Source organism: Linepithema humile, chromosome 7, assembly GCF_040581485.1.
Source record: "Linepithema humile isolate Giens D197 chromosome 7, Lhum_UNIL_v1.0, whole genome shotgun sequence".
NCBI classification, from domain to species: Eukaryota; Metazoa; Arthropoda; class Insecta; order Hymenoptera; family Formicidae; genus Linepithema; species Linepithema humile.
In genome coordinates this window covers 17,044,135-17,063,305 of record NC_090134.1, presented here as the reverse complement: position 1 = coordinate 17,063,305, position 19,171 = coordinate 17,044,135, and the positions used below count along the sequence as shown (strand labels likewise).

General features: G+C 35.3%; 2 protein-coding genes across 8 annotated transcripts in view; one reads left to right on the top strand and one right to left on the bottom strand.

Annotated features, from left to right (window-relative positions):
- The first annotated feature begins 514 nt into the window (after positions 1–514).
- LOC105670066 (zinc finger protein 836-like) lies at positions 515–6,070 on the top strand. 2 transcript variants are annotated; one of them, XM_012363385.2, is made up of 4 exons: positions 516–1,198; positions 1,280–1,426; positions 1,504–1,599; positions 1,817–6,070. In XM_012363385.2, exons 1-4 carry the CDS (start codon positions 1,058–1,060, stop codon positions 4,958–4,960), a joined length of 3,528 nt encoding a protein of 1,175 aa, XP_012218808.1. In that variant the 5' UTR covers positions 516–1,057; the 3' UTR covers positions 4,961–6,070. The 2 variants fall into 2 exon arrangements, with proteins under 2 accessions (XP_067215427.1, XP_012218808.1); XM_067359326.1 differs by lacking the exon at positions 1,504–1,599 and having other exon boundaries at positions 515–1,198.
- A 339-nt stretch (positions 6,071–6,409) lies between these two features.
- Synd (protein kinase C and casein kinase substrate in neurons protein Synd) overlaps positions 6,410–19,171 on the bottom strand; it is a 49,434-nt gene continuing 36,672 nt past the window's right edge. For 2 of the 6 annotated variants that reach the window (XM_067359354.1, XM_067359355.1), the window contains exons 2-11: positions 15,024–15,415; positions 14,453–14,641; positions 13,768–13,788; positions 13,118–13,198; positions 11,363–11,589; positions 10,947–11,067; positions 9,708–9,818; positions 7,693–7,853; positions 7,447–7,607; positions 6,410–7,286 (exon numbers count right to left, since the gene is read on the bottom strand). In XM_067359354.1, coding sequence (XP_067215455.1) covers positions 7,174–7,286; positions 7,447–7,607; positions 7,693–7,853; positions 9,708–9,818; positions 10,947–11,067; positions 11,363–11,589; positions 13,118–13,198; positions 13,768–13,788; positions 14,453–14,641; positions 15,024–15,386 — 1,548 coding nt within the window. In that variant the 5' untranslated portion in view covers positions 15,387–15,415 and the 3' untranslated portion in view covers positions 6,410–7,173. The remainder of the gene's footprint in view (positions 7,287–7,446; positions 7,608–7,692; positions 7,854–9,707; positions 9,819–10,946; positions 11,068–11,362; positions 11,590–13,117; positions 13,199–13,767; positions 13,789–14,452; positions 14,642–15,023; positions 15,416–19,171) is intronic. The other 4 variants (XM_067359358.1, XM_067359357.1, XM_012363364.2 and 1 more) reach the window with 4 other exon arrangements.

The following is a 19,171-nucleotide window of genomic DNA, read 5'->3' as shown; positions in this document are numbered from 1 at the left end:
GGGGATACGACTAGCGTAGGGACATTCGCGATGCATTGTAAAATGGCCCTTAGGGGCCACTTTTTCCAACGTCTGTTAATTCTAATTAATGGTTAGAGGATTGCCAACGTGAAGAATAAAATATTGCAATTGAAGGAGAAAATTTTTCTCATAAGCTAAATAAATATTATATATAATATAATAATATAGTGTTAGTATTGCAAAATCTTTTTTTACAGTCAATTTCTAGACACTTTTTATCAAAATATACTAAGATTTTAGGATTGACGACATATACAAGTTTCGAGTTTTAAGTTGACTGTTCTAAAAAGTTACCAGTCGGTTAGAGTTAACAGACGTTGGAAAAAGTGGCCCCAAGTAAATTAGCCAATGGTTTTTACGTTTCCAAGAATACTTGACTGTGATTGGCCAATTTACTTACTGCTCAAGTTTTACTGCTTACGTTTTTCATGTATTATGGCCCTTACACAGCTATTATGTAATAATTATTAAATAATCGATTAATTCTTGTCGTAGAATTTGTATGAGCGTTATGGCATTCTTCGAATTTAATATCAAGCAAAAAAAATATAAACGCATCAATAAATATACATGTTGCCGCCATTTTCTTAAGTGTGCGTCATTTTATACGCAATAGTTTGCGAAGCATCAGTGTCAATCAGTGTGCAATCATTTGCAAGTGTATCAAACAATAAATAATATATCAAGCAATAAATTAGCACATTAAATTAATAATTGGTTATATTGAACAGATAATATAACAGTGAATTATTCTGGAAGACGGATCTTATTGGTCTGTTGTTTCTTGTGAGCATAGAGAGTAAGATGGAATAAGATAGCTGTTCTATTTGAGAAACCGCCAAAAATGCTAGCCACAGACATATTGGTGGTTTGATGGCATAGATGTACCAAAATATACTAATCGCTCTATACGGGGATTATATTTCGTATGTTATCATGTCCTACATGTCGCTGTGCTTGTACATGTTCGAATCGTAGGAAGGAAATGATTTAGAGGTTACTGTTTATTTTTCTTCGTTCTTTACGCCAATTCCAAATGGCGAGAAGAAGTAAATTACTGAACGTTATGGCTAAACGCTGTCGACTATGCCTGGCCGACAGTGGTTTTATGGTCAAATTACGCGACGAATTTGTAGAGCCCAAGCTCAAGGATTTAACAAGATGCACCTGCATCGATGTAAGCTTTAACATATTTTACTATATCTTATACCAATCATTTTATGTGAATGCTTATTTTATTTCTGTTCATCTGATGCAGATCGAGTACAACAAGAATTTACCTGATGGGGTATGTCATATATGCTTTTATAAATTGTCCATGTGGACAGAATTCAAAGAACTATTTATGCAATCCCACAAAATCCTCTTGGAACAATTAGAAATCTCGAAAGCACCTGATAATGCTGTAAGTGTTTAAGTTTCACTGTCAGCAGTGGAATTTTTTTATACTTAATTTTTTAACATTTTTTTCTTTTATCTTAGGTAAACCATTCTAAAAATAATAGACATTTGAAAAGAAGTATCAAAAGGACAAATTTTAATAAAAGTGACGAAGATAGTATTTCTCCTATTGATAAAGTATGTTTTTATATAATTATAATTTTGTTTTTTATGTTATCTTTTTAGTTTTCTTTTTCTTTTTGTATTTAATGAATAAAAAATGTGTCATATATATATATATATATATATACACATATACATATGAAGTATCTAGTTTTGTATCTGACAGAATTATTTAGCATTAGCATATTTATGAGTTATTTTAATGACTGAATAATTTGGTTGTCTTTTTCAGAAAAGATCTAAAATAGATGTATCCTCGTCAGAAGTCACGAATGTAAACACAGATAAAGTTATAATAGATACGATATATATATCAGAGAGTGAGGATGAATCAATATTATCCAAAATTTCCCCTCAGAAAGCATGCAATATTGATAGAAGAAAGCTAAATAAAAATGTGAAAAATGGTAGTGACAAGCATACGGAAAATAAATCTTTTGAATCAAAGAGGTCTAAGTTACATGTAAGATGCGGCAAAAATAAACGCAGGATATTAGCCCTAAAGCGTTGGCAGGCAAGAAAGAAGGCACTCTATGCCGCAACACAAAAGAGTGTATCTGATAGTGAATCCAACGACGTGCAATCAACACTTGTGCGGAAGACTCAAACAAACACTAACGTGGATGAGGAAGCGAAAAAGCAAAAAAGATTTGCAAAATTGCTGAAAAATTTAGAAACTAATCTTGCGAACAAGTATACTGGGTTTGGCATAAGTACACCCAGAACGAGATTGAGGAACCAAGCTATGGTGGTCTTACCAAGTGAGAAGAATAATATTGAGACAAAAATTAGATATTCACCGGAAAAGGAATCTTTACCTTCGTTGGTGGAAAATAATGTTACGGCGAATGGTGCGAGAAAACCCATATCGCAGACGAATAACACCATGTTTACACCAAAGTCATCGAAAACCGAGCTAGTAATTGGTAAAACCACATTCATTGTAACGTCAAATTTAGTTCTTCAGGATCAACAATGCAATCAGACGTTGAATAATTCCAAGAATTCCGAAAGCCTCAATGGAGATGTTAATAGTAAGGAGAATACTGATATTTTTGATGCAGTTCAACTGCGCAGAGTGGTGAGTCCCGCAATATTCGAAAACAAAGATGAAATGAAAGAAACGACAAAGAATGATATTGAGAGATGTCTAGATATTCGAATAGAGTCTCATGAATTCACGATGTTGAAACACATGCAAGCCGAATTGTCGGATTTCATTCAGAAGGAAGTAAAGCAAAAATATCTAAGTATAAACGAGGACGCTACGAAAACTGATTGTGTGAATAACACGAATTCGCAACCAAAGCTCGATCAGAAGTTAAAAAATCTAATACAGAACGCCATAGAAAAGAATATCGAGCACATGACGAATGAGAATGACACGAAGTGTCAGGAATTCCAGAGGGTTTCACCGGAATTTGTAAAGACAGCTGTACACTCGTCTCAGTATCAGCCAAGAGTCGTGCTGGAGCGGTTAAATCTAGCAAACAAGGTCATTAATAACGCATTGAAACGGGCTGCGCTAACAAGTGAATCGCACAGCGCAACTCCTCGTAAACGTCTTATCGTACCGCCAAAGAAGTATGACGATTTTAACACTTCGTTGGAATTAGATGATTTCACCGAATTGGAAGATACGAAGGTTCAAAAAACACCCAGAGCTTGCCCAAGAACGTACAAGAATTCTACGACAAAACAACTTCGTCGCAAGGTTATATTAGAAAAGAGAATTACAAATAATGATTCGATTGTTACAACTAATAAAGATAACAATGCTATGTCACTGCCATCCCGTGTTAAAAAAGATTTGAAAGTTAACGAAGAAAAGATTGATAAAAACAGAGTTGAAATAAAGAATCTAGCAGATATCGAGACTTATGTGTGCAAGATTTGCAAATTTAGATGTAACAGTAAGAAGAATATCGTAGCACACGTTCGAGAGACTCATATAATTCCATCAGGAGCTAAAGATAACGATGCTAAAGAAGATTTGGCGAACAAAGAGAGTGATAAAAAGGACGTTGAAGTAAAGACATCAACAGAACCCGAGATTTATGTGTGCCAGATTTGCAAATTCAGGTGTAACAGTGTGAAGGACATCGAGACGCATGTTCGCGCATCTCATATAACTTCATCAGAAGCTTTTGATGCGCCGCAAAATACAAACAACAATACAGTCACATTGCCGCAAGATATAAACAAAAATACGGCCACATTGCCGCAAAATGTAAACAAAAATACCGCCACATTGCCGCAAAATGGAAACAAAAATACCGCCACATTGCCGCAAAATGTAAACAAAAATACCGCCACATTGCCGCAAGAAAAGCAGAAGAAAATGCGCTGCAAGAAGTGCCATGAGATAGTTGACTACCAATGCGTGAAGGCGCATGCTTTTTCATGCAAATTGAAGATGCCAGATTTGATTTACGTGTGTCCCATCTGCAAAGCTAATTTCAAAGCGAAGAAACTATTCTTGCAGCACTTTGAAGCGCACAAACCGTTGAAATCAACAAACAAAACTAAGAACAAGGAGATAAACAACGTCGATGAGTCGCAAATAAAAACTGCTGTGCCTGCCATGTCACAGGAGAGTCATACAGTTGGGCTGCAATTGCCGACTGTTTCTGAGGCGTTGCAGAAGGGCTATGCAATTCAGACGAATAGGAAAGGTATTTGTGTAATGCCGCTTAAGAAGCAGACAAATGAGACGAACGTGCAAAGTACTACGATCGATGAAAGCAACATTCAGTCCGACAAAGTAACTACCACAGACGCAAAGTCCAATGTTGCGAAAAATATCGCACAGAAAAATAAAGAGTACAATTGTTTCTTATGCGAAAAAATCTTCATAGACGAGGAACTGTTGAAGGACCACTTACAGCAGCATTGTGACGAGCAGAGTGACGAAGAACGGAGTGATAAAAAGGATCCTAAACACAAGTGTACTATTTGCGGCAATATTTTGGAATCGGATAAAGCCTTAGAAGAGCATATTTGTAAACATTGGTTCGACGGCGAGGATAGTAACAATTTGAATAAAACAAGCTCGAACAATGAGGAGAACAATCCTGAAGATAGTACATCGTCAGAAGATGAATTTCATCAGTGCAGTCAATGTTGGGAATTATTCGATTCAGAAATATTGCTGGAGATGCATACAAGGGTGCATGTGCAGAAAGTTCCAAAAGCAGCAGAAACCCAAATTATCTATCAGTATCAATGTACGCTTTGTGACGATCTGTTTGATACAGAAAAGGATCTGGAGGACCATATAAACTTACATAACGGAAATGCGCAAATATGCCAGTTATGTGACAAACCGTTCCGCACGTTAGAAGAATTGCAAGAACACGTTACAACTCATTTGTAATATTAAGAATGTTCTAAATGTACAGATTTAATCGTATTATTTCATTTTATGCATACAGTTTGTGAATGTTATAAAATATCTTTTGTTATTGAATTATAGCGGTAACCAATTATAAAATACATTTGAAACATTCACAATTTATATTACCACAAAATCTATTAGTCACGAAGTATACATTTTTGATCGTAAAGTTTGACAGTTTTTATTTACTTTTAGTTTTTTAATGTTTATAAAAAGTATAATAGAAAACATGATAGTATAAAAGCATAATAGAATTAGATAAAACATACAACACAATATTTTAACATATGCAATATGCAATTATTTTTCAAGATAACATTAGCTTATAACACTATTTACAGATTTGTCACCAATAATTAATAATAATTAATAGGTTGAGATGTATAATGCTCATTTCATAATTATATATAATAAAGTTCTATGAGGTATGAGTAGTTTACTTTTAAGCATTGGAAAGATTATTTTATTTGTTACAGAATATATATTAAAATAGTTTCTTTTATGGAATATTATTTATGATTTAATATGACAAAAATATGATATCTACGTTTTACATAGAACTTAAATACGATTTTAAATACAATTACAATGAAAAAGGATTTTTTTCTGTTTTGTTTAATGAATGACACTAATATCATAAATGTGATAAATTGATTGAATGTTTCAGGTGTAAATGTCTTAAATACACCAAGTGTGTTTAATATATACCACATAAATTAGAATTTGTGTGAATTAATAATATTATAAAATTATAAGTAATTCAATTTAATGGACTAATATATGAATGACTATTAAATTAAGAAAAAAATTTGAATTAAAAAATAAACATTTTTTACGAATATGATCTATAATTGTGTATTATATTCGTAATAAATCTTTTGCTTTAATATTTTACGATAGTTATAAATAAAATATTCTTGAAAAAAATAATATATTCTCTTCTTTAATTGCTACAATTCAAGCAAGAAAATTGATATATACATTAAAGTATCTCTTATATGCTATGGTTTTATATTTTTTGTATGGTACAAAGACCCTTCCAAGGTGTTAAACTTGTTATTGATAAAAATTAATATAGAATTAGATGTATAAAGAAAGCATTATATTTTAAAATTACATCAAATGATTTCTTTCGTGTTATCTTTATCAAGGTATTTTTACTAATATTGAGAATGCAGTTTATTTGAATTTGCACATGTGTAGTTTGGTGTATCAGTCGCGTTATTTCTCGAAATATATTTCTTTAGTAAGATCGATTTTTCAAGGGCACTGAAAAAATACATATTCTAATTATCATTATATCTAAAAATTTTATACAATAATCATTATTTACATCATTTCGTTAAATAATAATTATATTAATTGAAATAAATGCGTATTTGAAATTATAAACTATAAGATTCAATTGATAAATAAAACCATGATTGATTTCTGGGTCCCGAACTTTTTTATTTTGTATTTTTATTTTATATCCATTTAAAGTGATGTATTTTATGTTCACATGTTTTAACATTTTAAATTCGTTAAACGACAACTTAATAACTTCACGTATTACTATATGTATATATATATATTTATATATATATGCTCTTATATCTATTATGTACAATGACACCATATAGATAGACATTAGTTTTTAATAGTATTTTTTTTAATAACAATAAATTAAATAGAACTCTCGTTGCATCAGCCAAAAGATTCTTACAACAATGGTAATGAGTCATAAAACATATGATTGTACAATATTCCGAAGATCTAAACTTGCTATACGCTCGTGGCAATCCATGTTTATCGATTGGGACTAACTAGCAAAACGATTTTGACTAATCTAGCTATCTAAAACCAAATTTTATTTTAAGTGAGTGGGATACCTTCGCATGGGAAGCTGTTCATTTAAATCAACTCCGCTAATTGCCTTTGACGCGGAGGAAGGATCTCGAAACAAAATCACTTCTCCGTCGGTTTATACAGTTCATAAATGCGGACGATCAGCTCACGCCTAGAATGCCTCGGAAAATATTATAATTCATTCTTTATTAAGATTCGTTCATCATATATCGTGGTCTCTCCTTGAACGCGTCGCGAATGGAAATTCGCACAGCGAGGAGAAACGAAACGAAACTTTGTTCTTCTCAGAGGTTACATATTTAAGTAACTAACGAACTTGTGGATTTGGCTTTACTTTACTTAATCTATTGCGACACCAAGTCTACGTAATTTGCCGGATAGAGGCCCACTCTACCGTCTTTTCTCCCTTTACACCACCCTTGTTCGTCTTCATCTTCTAGCTTCTCGAATACATCTCCTGAAAAGTTGTGACAATTCAATTTAGCATCACGTAATAGCTAATCGCACTTAAAAACTACGTTAAATAATTATATAAAGAATAATGTGCGAGCCAAAATTCTATCAATTGATTCTGAAAGCTTGAAATACTGAAAGTAAAAGATACACTTTTCACATGCCTTGTTTAAAACTGAGCTCGTCCGCCTCAGCTCCTTCGTAATCGTACAATGCTCGTACAGGAACACCCGGTTCTCCATTGTCGACCAGAGGTTCGCCACCGTCCTCATCCCACTCCTCCTCTTCGAATGGGTTTGACTCTTGCTTAGCATTAGTGCCGTTACTGCAATCATCATATGTTTTGTATTACACGACGCTTTTATGAATTCCAAATGAAGAACATTACACTGTATTTTTGATTAACTTACGTAATGGTTGAAGTCCTATTAACGCTATCGGTCTCGTTCTTTTCCGAAGATTGCTTGCTGGAACTTATTGTATCGGTTTTGCTATCTCCGTGATTCGTGTCCGTTGGTATCACTCGGGCGGCGGGCTTCGATTTTGATTTGTTATTGACAGGTGGAAATTCCTATTTGAACAAGGAGATGTGTTAGATACATTTCGAGAAAGTTTGTACGGTGCGTTTCGCGATATGCACGAATTTCTCGATGAGAGTGCCATGCGTATAATCGAATGTTCTGTATGATTCGATTTGTTTGCTGTGAATACCTTGAGCTTAACGAGCATGCCAACAATGCATGTGTGATTTTGTCGAAGCCAATGTTATCCAATGTATCTATCTTCTCAATAATCTTGTTCGTATCAAGAACATTGATCAACTTTATACTGCGTGTAAGTAATAAAAGTTGACAATGTGAACAATTTATATAATATTCTTATAGAGAAGATAGTTATCCATTCGAATTCACATTACAAGAAATTTAACAATTTAAAAAATGCGTATTTACAAAGCAAAGTGAGATTTAAAGTTACATTTTTTACATGAATTATAAAAAAGTTAATGTGATCAGAACTCTATAAATAGATTATATGAATTTTGGATAGCTAAAATAATATCCCTTTAATTTTGAATCGTGTTAAATATTATTACTGCAATATTGCATTATTGATGAGATATATTTTAAATGTTTCTCTGCGAAATAATTCTCAGCTGGCAATTATATACAAATGGTTTCATGATATATACATATGATTTTATGATACCATGCGAGAAATTAACAGAATGACCCCTAATATTATCGCACTTTCTTTGAAAGTTATTTTTCTTTCGTAAAAATTTCATTAAACCGCCATATTCATGTTTTTTAATTTTTATTAATATTAGACGCGTTTAAATAAATACTACATATTAAGCTTCTGTAAAAATTTTGAATTAATAAGTTCCAAGTTCTCAGTAGTTGAAAGAAAATGCGATTTTGGTAAAAGATTGCTGTATAATTCTCCTATTTCTAAAATGAATTCCGCATTATTTCCATTGTTTAGTTCCACAGTATGACTTCCATTATTACATCCTTGTAACATAACGTTTTTAAGAATGTAGAAATATGTGATTTTTAACAATTGTTGATGACTTACTGTGTTATGCTTGATGACTTATATACTTATACATATATCCATTAATAATATTATGTTGATCATACCGTATATGCCGTGAGCAGAGTAATAAGCAATTCGAACGGAGCTAATTTACAAACTTTCGAAGAACCATCTTGGCGATAAAATAAAAAAATAATTTACTTATATATTTTATATATATATATTTATTTATACTTCTCGAATATAACATTGATTACATTTTGATATTAAATAATGGCAATCCTTTAACAAATCGTATCATTCAAATAAATAAACATAAGCTTGCCTCAATTTCGTTATTTCCAGATACAATCTTTTTTCCATTTTATGAATAATATAAATATAATTAATTCATCAGCAAAAGATATTCTGACAAATATATAAATTAAGAATCTTTATCTATGATCTGTTTTATAATCTGTTACGACCCACATTTCCTGATGTCTCATGCTTTAACATCGCGCTCTCCAGTTTGTAAATTTGCTCTTATATCTGCCATTCGGCCATCCGCGTTCACCTTAGGATCCGTGCGATTACGTGCGAGCGCAAGTGCGGAGCGGATTACGGTTAATTCGGTTAAGACAGTTAAGAGCTAGAAGCTGAGAAAGGCAACTCATCCTGGATGACCTCGCGGCCAGCTGGGACATCCGTTAAAAGCGGTCGCGTGCCTGCCTAACCGGCGCCGGTGACCTCTCGATCGATCATCGTGCCCGAGATCGAGACGAACCAGCTCATCGGCATAATCGGGATGATAGTAGGCGAGCAGGTTTTGGATGCGCGGGGTGCTCAACAGTTAAAGTGAGATTGCGGGTGGTGCGTCGTGTGTAACGTGTAAACAAAACTTTACATGCAGATCCTCGCCGACCGGGCGTTGATTGATGAGTGTGATCGGGCCTGCTGGGAGCGCCTCCTTCGACTTCGAGCCCTTCGTGATCTCGCGGAACTCCTCTGTGTAGTCCTGCATAATAGCAACGTCCCAAAACAATCACATGCATGCATTCCGGAAAATTGTCTTCGGGTTCTCTCTCTCTCTCTCTCTCCCCCCTCTTTCTCTCTCTTTTCTTGTTTTTAAATTAAGAAAACGCGATACAACGTTATATTGTTGTTTGGCAGCTTTTGATATTATTTCAGAATTTTGGTAATGAAAAAAAACCTGAAACGAGAGAGGTGACGAGGGGGCTGGGCATTACTCTCGCAACGAATTTAACTCTTAATGACGGGGGACAGAGGCACATGTAGTATCATTGAAACAAACAACAAATTTGATTGCAAATGGCAATATAAACACAGCTTTATGATATAAGATTCTATTTTTGTACAAGTTAATTAAATGAAAAATGCTGACAAGTGAAAAATCGGCAGTATTTGCAACCCATAATCAATATAAGGAGATAAACTCGCACTATGTACAACGACTGTATGAATTTTAGCTCTAGTATTATTCTTTTTTTTTGGGAAAGTTTGAAAAATCGCGTTTCTAAATAATAAAGGAACGTTGATTACGGGTTAGAAAGCTTGAAAATTCAAAAAAACAACAAACATTGTTGCAAGCGGAATATTTTTCAGTGGCGATTGTACAGACAAAAAAAAGCGTAATTTTTATTTAATATAATAACGACTAATAACACAACGATAAAGTGAAAGTTAAAAACGTTGATTAAGAGTATGCCCATTTGCTTCCGTTCAAATGTGAGATAATTTTGCTACTTATTTTGGTGCCAATATGATCTAATTCTTAATTTCGTATTCTTTTAACAATCGCTATTTCTTTGATATGGATAAAACTGATTTCTTAACGGATCTTTGTTAATATATATATCCTATAATAATTTGAGAAATTGCAGCAAATATCATTGTATTCTATGTTGGACCAAGTGCTAGGAATAAAAGAAGAAAATATGCCGAAGCGTACATATTGACCAACGATTAACAGTAAAATTATTATTATAAATAAAAGAAGAGCTATAGAGTAATATTCAGTACACGCTACAGCTATATGTTGTCTAAGATCTTCAACCACGAGCAGGGCTTTTACATGCGACAGTAGAGCTTTTGTAGTGCGTAGCGACAAGCGTAAACGGCTTACCTCGAACTGCGGCCAATTCATAGCCATATTTACGCCATGATTATTAGACCACCATTTCAGGTCTTTCTCATGATCGGCATTATTTATCGTATGATAGAACTCCTCGTATATTTGTGGAAGCCTGAAAAGCAACATACAATTTGTAATAATGATGATAATGATACGCAAACGTTTCGTATCAATTAATTTTAGAAAAGAGATAGAAACACTAATTAATTTAGTTTAAATCATTGCAAGTTAAATTGAATTAATTAAACTAAATAATTTTATAATTAATGTTGATTATGAGATGCAATCATCATATTTGCGATGTATTGACTTTGCAAAAATATATATTTCTATCAATTTATTTTATAGAAGATAACTTTTTAAATTTGTAATTGCGGATTTACAATTGCATAGCAATGAGAACTTACACTGGATCCTGCGATACATTCAGACATTTGTGAATGCCGAACAGGACCTCTTTGAAGAATTGTAGTCGCTGCGCTTCCATTTCCTGACATTTCTCGAATACTTGCGTCATGTCTTCCATGTATTTTGGATTGTATTGATTGATTTCTTGAAGCGCCGCTTCATATTTCTCTTTCGCCTTTTGCACTTCCTCTTTAGTTTTCTGTACCCTATCCTGCATTTTCTTCACCTGTGCCAAGAGAAACGAGAAAACACTTAGAAACTGAGAGTTCGTCTTTAATCTTGGGTTGAAGGTAAAGACATTGGTCGCATTACGAGACATAGTCTAAGTATGTGTTAAGTTTTCAAAATTAAAGATGATTAAAAATTTTAAGACAATAGTATTTTACGGAAAATAAAAAGAATATACATAAATAATAATTATTTATTGTTCGTACTATTTGCAATAAATTTTATATATGACAATAATCATGATTCTTTAAGTTTGTCGTTTCAGCATTAGTTCACAAAACTTGAAATTTTAATGTTAAATAATAAGAAAATAAATTTGATTGATGGTGCCAATTCTTTACCCTCAAATTTATCTAGCTCATCGCCAAAAAGCTGCAAGAGGATGCTTTTTTGCGACATTAAGCGTGGATACCATTATAAAAATTACCATTAAACATATTAAAAGAACGGGGACGAAGAAATATATAGCGATTTTCGTATATCAGAATGTGCAGAAAAGTATATAATCTAGCTATTTACTGTACCAAACTACTTATATTACCTCTACTACATCAATCTATTGATGCGTGTTTACTTCGTCATGCAATTACACGTAAACAACGTACAAAATAATAGCTATTCTATCGTAATTTAATTTGCATCCTCGATGTATCTTCGGATTAATACTTAAGTGTATTATTATCTATAGACTTGAAAATGTTTCATTGAAGAACAACATAAAAATTGCATATATTTTGCGAACGGCATTCGACAAAAAAATTAACAAAATTTATTGGGATCTTAAAATCTTTGTAAAAATATAGGGAATTGTGTAATGGAATTTATATGGATTTCGCGTGATTTAAAACTCCGCTAACACAGTAATTCCACTGCTTTACATAATTGCATAATTACAGCGCTTACTTTCCGAACGCTCGGCGCTGCTTTATGGCGAAGACACAAGGTTGAGGTCGTACTGGGTAAAATTTATGTTATTTGATCTCGCAGAAAAACGTCGAAGAGGTGTATTCAACTATCGTGTGCCGCGAGCGCTCTAAGAATTTAGCGCAAAGAGGTTTGCGTTCATCCCCACATGAATTATTTATATTTCATGCATGCGCGCTGCACTTCTTATGTTTCTACCAGCCTTGACTTGATAAATTAACGCAATACACGTCGAAAAGCGTGTGCTAATTATAAATAAAGCTTAATCAATCGATACTGCAAATTATATTTCGGCTGTCAGTCATATTTTTCTACGTGCTTATCTAAACGAGCAAAGCATGTTACATCTAAAATTAAAAAATGGATCGACTTCAAAATATGTAATAAAATGCGTATTGAAGAAAGTAGTGCATAGATTTTTGCAAAGATATTTGCTGATTGTGTTTTCTACTTTTGAATTCGATCCATCGAATGCAAACTTTTTGTGCAAATTAAAAAGACTTAGAGATTTGCTTACCAGCAGAGCTCTCTGTAATAAAAGAAAGGAAAAAGATATAAGTTGAAAAAAAGTCATGCAACGACATGCAACATCATATACATACAAACTGAATGTCGCCTATTTTATTATTCCTAAGGTTTTTTGGTACTCTGAGGCTCCATGCACCACATCCACAATCTGCCATCTAAAAATCGTCGTTAGCTGTCTTTCAGAGTTGTTTGTCGCCGATATCGAGATCTCATTATTGTGTCGACTATATGCGTGCTCGTAAGTAGTTCTGGCAGTGATTACAATTGTATATGCTTGAATATCTAGAATTGAGAAGCGATGCAAAACGCGGAATTTGGCAATTCTTCCCTTTCCTGGACTCGATTCAATCGGTATCGTTATTCTTAACAATAATTTCAACAGTGGCGACGAGGTAATAGAACTCAGACAGGAAGTTGCACTACAGTTTTTCTTTCGTCTTGCAGGCTTATTACGTCATTTAGACAGCGTTCGTATAATTATCGGACAAGAAGTGGAATGGAACGTGTGTCTCGGTTTGCACAGTGACCGGTACGAAGTGTCCTTTCCGTTCCGAATAAGAGACGAATAAGAAACACACAGACGTGCAGGAGGAACTCCGCGCGTTAGAGTCGCGAACGAGTCGCGTGTCGTTAGCTTACCGCGACACGTCGCGAAAAGCAAGAATAGAAGAGAGAATAGCGGCACATGCAAGTATTCTTAGGAATACAACAAGGTGTAACGTACGTTTTCAGAGCCTCGGGCCATCTGAAAATAATACTCGCTAAAGAACAACTGTATCTACCGTATGTAGAGCCGCGTGTGCGTAATCGAGATGCAAGTCTAATTATGTACGCGTGTTACTTTATCATAGTATATACCCTGTGCTATCTATCATTTTGATCTCATCGCTGTGAAGAGGATACAAAAATATTTTCGATACTGTAAAAATACTGCGAAAAAAGTGCTGTCGAAAAATCAATTGTTATTTGTATATTGCGCGTTCCTTTTTACGACTAGATTCCTATTTCTACAGATTTCTTAATATAAAATGTGTATACGTTCGCGTTCGCGAATTGTGTAATATTTGTATCAACTTGTCACTTTCAATAAATGTTTTATTATATTTCTTACACACACATAGCTGCGTAAGAGAGAAAAGTGTTTCATTCAAGAGCACTCGGAATCTTTATACGCTACGGAAACGTTATGACGCGTACTGCAAGTACAGTACTTTGTTAGAGACTTTGTTAGAAACAAACTCATGCAATTCGCGGATTATTTCGCGATCCGCCTTTTAAAAGCGAAACGTGGCGACGATGTGATTCCAATGGTAATACATCGGCACGTTGCGCCGATCGTTAATAACATGTTACGAGTGACAAGTGATATAATGTGTGCGCGAGATATAATCGACTGTAGCGGCGCTCACCTGATCCGGCGAGAGAGAACTATCCGCAGAGGCGTTCCTCTCCATGTTCGCGGCGGTACGCTCGGTCTTACAGCTGTTGTGAAACTCGGATTTTGCCTTCTCGACCTTCTGTAGGAGTTTCGCCCATGGCTTCTGCGCCTTCTTGAACGCGTCTTCCATTTCTTTGCGCTCCTTCAGGGTCATCATCGACTGCAATCATGGAACGAAATCCAGTGCAATATTAGCTACTACTACGAAAACCTGTATAAAAGAAATCACTGGTAATAGAGATCAGACGGTAATCTCTGCGTATGAGCACAAAAATGTAGTAACAAGAAATTAGACTCTAGAAGCAGACTCGTCTCTCCTATAATTTCAATTACAAAAATAAATCTTAATTATTTTCCAGAATTAATCAGTGGTTGAAAATAAATTTAGGACCGCCAATAGAATTTATCGCACCAATCGTTTTACCATTTGAAAGCGTGTCGTCCTTCACGAAATGTGAAAATCGCCGCGATCGTGCGATTTAATTTTTCTAAGAGGGATAGAAACGTTGTAGAGGATGCCGATTTAACGAAGCTATCCTTACCTTGTGATACGTGTCTTTCTGCCACGTTTTGACTTGCTGAACAATGTCGTTGCAGAGGTTCTCTTTGACCCTGAGGTGAAGATCGCAGAGCCTGTCAGACTCCACCAGGACACCCTTCCATGCCGCCTCAGTCGTGCCATACTCGGGTCCCTTCTCGATCTTGTCGTTCCAATTCTTCGACCAGCTCTTGAGCGCCTTGGCGTAATTCTTCTCGATCTCCGCCCTTTCCTGGACCAGCGCTATCAGGCTGTCGCAGAGTTTTTGACCATCCTCGATCCTCCGCGTTGTTCGCTTGTAGTTCCCGGGCTCCCAGAAAGAGTCCGACGTTGCTATCAGCATGTTGTCGTCGCTGTGATGTGACATCTTAGCCTAAGTTGAGAAATTTCTTTCGTCTGGAAGTAAAAGATGAACGAACGGTTAAAGAGGTGGCGATATTATTTCGGTGAAAGCATTTTATCGTTGTTCGTAACAGTTTAATGAAATTTCATGTGCGGTAGTCCTCATTGGCTTAGCCTCTCTCATGCATCATTTATGCTAATGGCTTTTGAATTCATAGAGGCAAAACGTTCTCCTTTGCCAATTACACTTATTTCTGTACGGCAAGGTTCTTATATTACCGACGAACACGATCCATTATTTAGAAATGAATGACAGAGATAAGAGAAAGTCTTTAGGATAATTATCCGAAATTTGGTACATTATCGAAAAATTTAAAGAAAGCAATTAAAAAACCAAAGAGAATTACGTGTGATATTATTAATAAAACAAAGAAACACACACACATGTATTTGCTGGACTAAATTCTTGAAATATTCATGATTCTTTTATTCTGTTTTTCATCGCCGCTGGATGTGACTCTCATTTTTCACAATTTGCTGCATATTGCTCGTTGAAAATTTTCCGGACTGTAAACGAAGGATTTGCGAGCTGCAACGGACGTGTTTAAATAGTCGTCTCTATGCAGGAATGTTGAATATTTGCTAGAGCGAGCTCGACAGTTATTGGATTACGCCTCGGTTTGGATCATCGATTGGCCCAATTTGCGAAGCCATCACAAATCTGCATAGACGAGACACTACGTGTGCTGATACACCGCGATATGTGTACACATTGGCAAATTATTCGTTTAAGAATAATTTAAAAATCTTGATTTTGCACAAAATTTTTCTAATCGATAAAATCTCTGGCTTATCATATCGTACAAATTTACCTTTCAATTTGCCTAATAGATTTCTAAATAAAATGACGAAGTGAAATGACGCTGAAAATTGACACAAACCACTTTTCCCAGTTTTTAAAGAACGAGAATCGCCGGTGAAAGAATGCGCTCGTTAAATTGCACCTTAGGTTGCTTACAAAGTAGCAGCATGACTTTATTGCAAGGCGGCACGTAAAGCAGTCGGGAGAATGAAAATTGCGTCCGTGCGATGCTGCGCGTGCGGCGATTCTCGATTGGGTCAAGCGGACTAACAATTAGGCGCAATGGTTCGCTGAGACTGACCGCGCTGAAGACTCGTTCGTATGCAAATGTAGTGTATCAAGCCTGCATTCTCTGACTCTAGTCATCAACGGTTACGGAATTGCTTGATGGAGTTTTACCGGCTAACAACATTGGCTCCGCTTGTTATTGCTCTAACAGCCTAAATTACGAGGGAAAACAATTTCATTCTGCGGAGAAGAATATCTTTCAGAGAAATTGTAAACCAAATCAGTGTATCGCAATTTATTCCAGTTGCGAAAAAGTTTCCTAAGTTTTAAGAAAAATTCCATGTAGATTTTCCGTCTCTTGTGTATAAATTTCACACATTTCGCTTTCAACGTCATATATGAATTATAAAAAATTGTTTGAAAAATTAATATAAAGCAAATTTCCTGAAAAAAATACATATATGTGAATATGATATTTATTATAAACAAAATAATCAGTTTGAAACGTAATTATTAAAACTTTCATCATCGAATATACGTCTATCAAAACTGACAAATGTTGTTAACTATCCTCGTCGAAAAAATACGCACAATGCCGCATATCAGATCATATGCAAATGACTTGAAAAAGAAGCAAATAGCTGCGTGTGGAAACGAGACAATAGTCGTCCGTGAATATGGGAGTATTCGTGGGTTGTGCGTCAAGAAACGTCCTTGCTCAGTCGAAGTCTCCGGTGAAAGCCGATGAGAATGAAATCTAGGGACACGAGATCCGCTGTTCCGTGGATTACAAGGCACTTGAGAAACTGGAGAAAAGCAGAAAAAAACTGAAATCCCGTTGTTTCCTCGGTTCTCGAGCTCGTTCTCTCGTGCTTCACGCGAGAGCGTAAGAGAAACAAATCGATCGACTTGCGTAAATCAGCTATCAAGAGTTAATTGCTACTCTTGCATTAATGGAACGTATCGATCTCGCGAAAGTTAATTGTACGATCATGACACTCGTTTACAGCGGATCTCCTTGTGCCTACGTTCGAGAGCTACAGAATGTGACAGAAGTCTGTTTTTATTCTTTAATCGATAATTAAATCCATGCTCGTAAAAAATACTGAGATCAAGTCCTCGCAATTTATCAATTGCGTCCTTCAACAATTACACTTATTAATTTGCATATTTCTGTATTTCTTTAGTTATAGTTCCTGAGTTTGGTGATTAATGTTGTAGCTAGCTGCTAAGTAAATTAAATTATTAGACCGGATGATAAATTGCTGTTTCCTGGAAATCATTTACCCTGCAGTGCTTTGATCTAGTGAGTATAGAAATGTGGAGCGGAGAATTATTCACACTGCGCAAGAGATAGTGGACGAGGGTTTTGCGGCTCCCCACACTAATTTGCATAGGTTTTAATGCAAATGCTTGTAGAAATGATAAATTATAGAATACCTCCGTAATAACGCACAAAGAATTACATATATGTGTCTTGGAGGCATAAGACATAAAGTATATCGGATATACTTTCCCTCAACTATATTATCTACCTATAAATACTATAGTTGAGAGTGAATTAAAAAGCTAAATATTTCAAATTAATATTCAAGATAAATTTTAAGTCAAAAGACTTGTAATTAAAACGGTAAACTAATAATAGCCTAAACTTTTCGCTCCTTTTATCTTTTATCCATTAAAATATATAAATACATTAAAAATATAACATTTTTTAGCGTTAGTGCGTAGTATTTCATGAATTGATACAGCAAAATCTAAATAATTTGGAAGCTATAAAGACTAGGCTAACCGTCGTAAAGTTGTAGACAAGGAGGGAAAGAGGAAGATCTTCAAGGTGACGAAGGCGAATAAGGAGGCGTGGGCTGAGGAATGCCGCCAGGCCAGCCCAAGGAACGATCGACCGGCTCGGAAGGTCACGTTAAAGCTTCCAGCGGAGTCCGATTTTCGAACCTGTGTCGGACAGGTGGAATAAAGAATTGCTGCTTTCCAAGTCTCGCGCAACGAAACGCGCTGTAGAACCTTTTCTTCGGTGAGTGAGCCCTTTCTTACGCTCCAGGCACGATAGAAATGGGCACGGTCGCTCTGGATCGTGGAATGCTGCTCCGCAAGCCGGACCGAGCGATCTCGAAGGCGCCACGAGCGTGAACGATTAGTCGATTACGCTCTTCTCCGTGCAAAACCGCAGCATTTAAATCAGCGTGAGATCGACGCAAGTATCGCGTGTGTGCTAGTGCGAGACTGAAGTCGCGGTTCATGTAATGTTTTTTCAGTTGCGATTACAATGCCTTAAAAGTGTGCTAGAGAATTAAATATGTTAGAGTTAAAGAGGTTGAATTTTGTAAACATGTAATTGGAGATATTATCGCCAATGAAAAAAATATGCTAATGGCAGTGTGATGTCGCGTAAAATGAAATACTTGTTACTTATAATTTATGTATTGCAGATTATTACATTAAACATTAAATTTGACTAAATCGCGCACATTGATAAATCATAAATATTGGTATCATCGATATTTAATCGTCGAGAGAGATGCGAATAATTCCCAAATAGTCGTGCTTGCTGATTTTCGACATAACAGCTTTCGTAAAAAGATAAACATGTTGGAAGTGGTTTACGGCGTGCGACATTGCGATAAAATGTATGCAACTGACATTTCAAAAGCGTGCCGCACTGTTGCTGGAAAATGCCGTGTACGCAGATACCGTAAAACGTG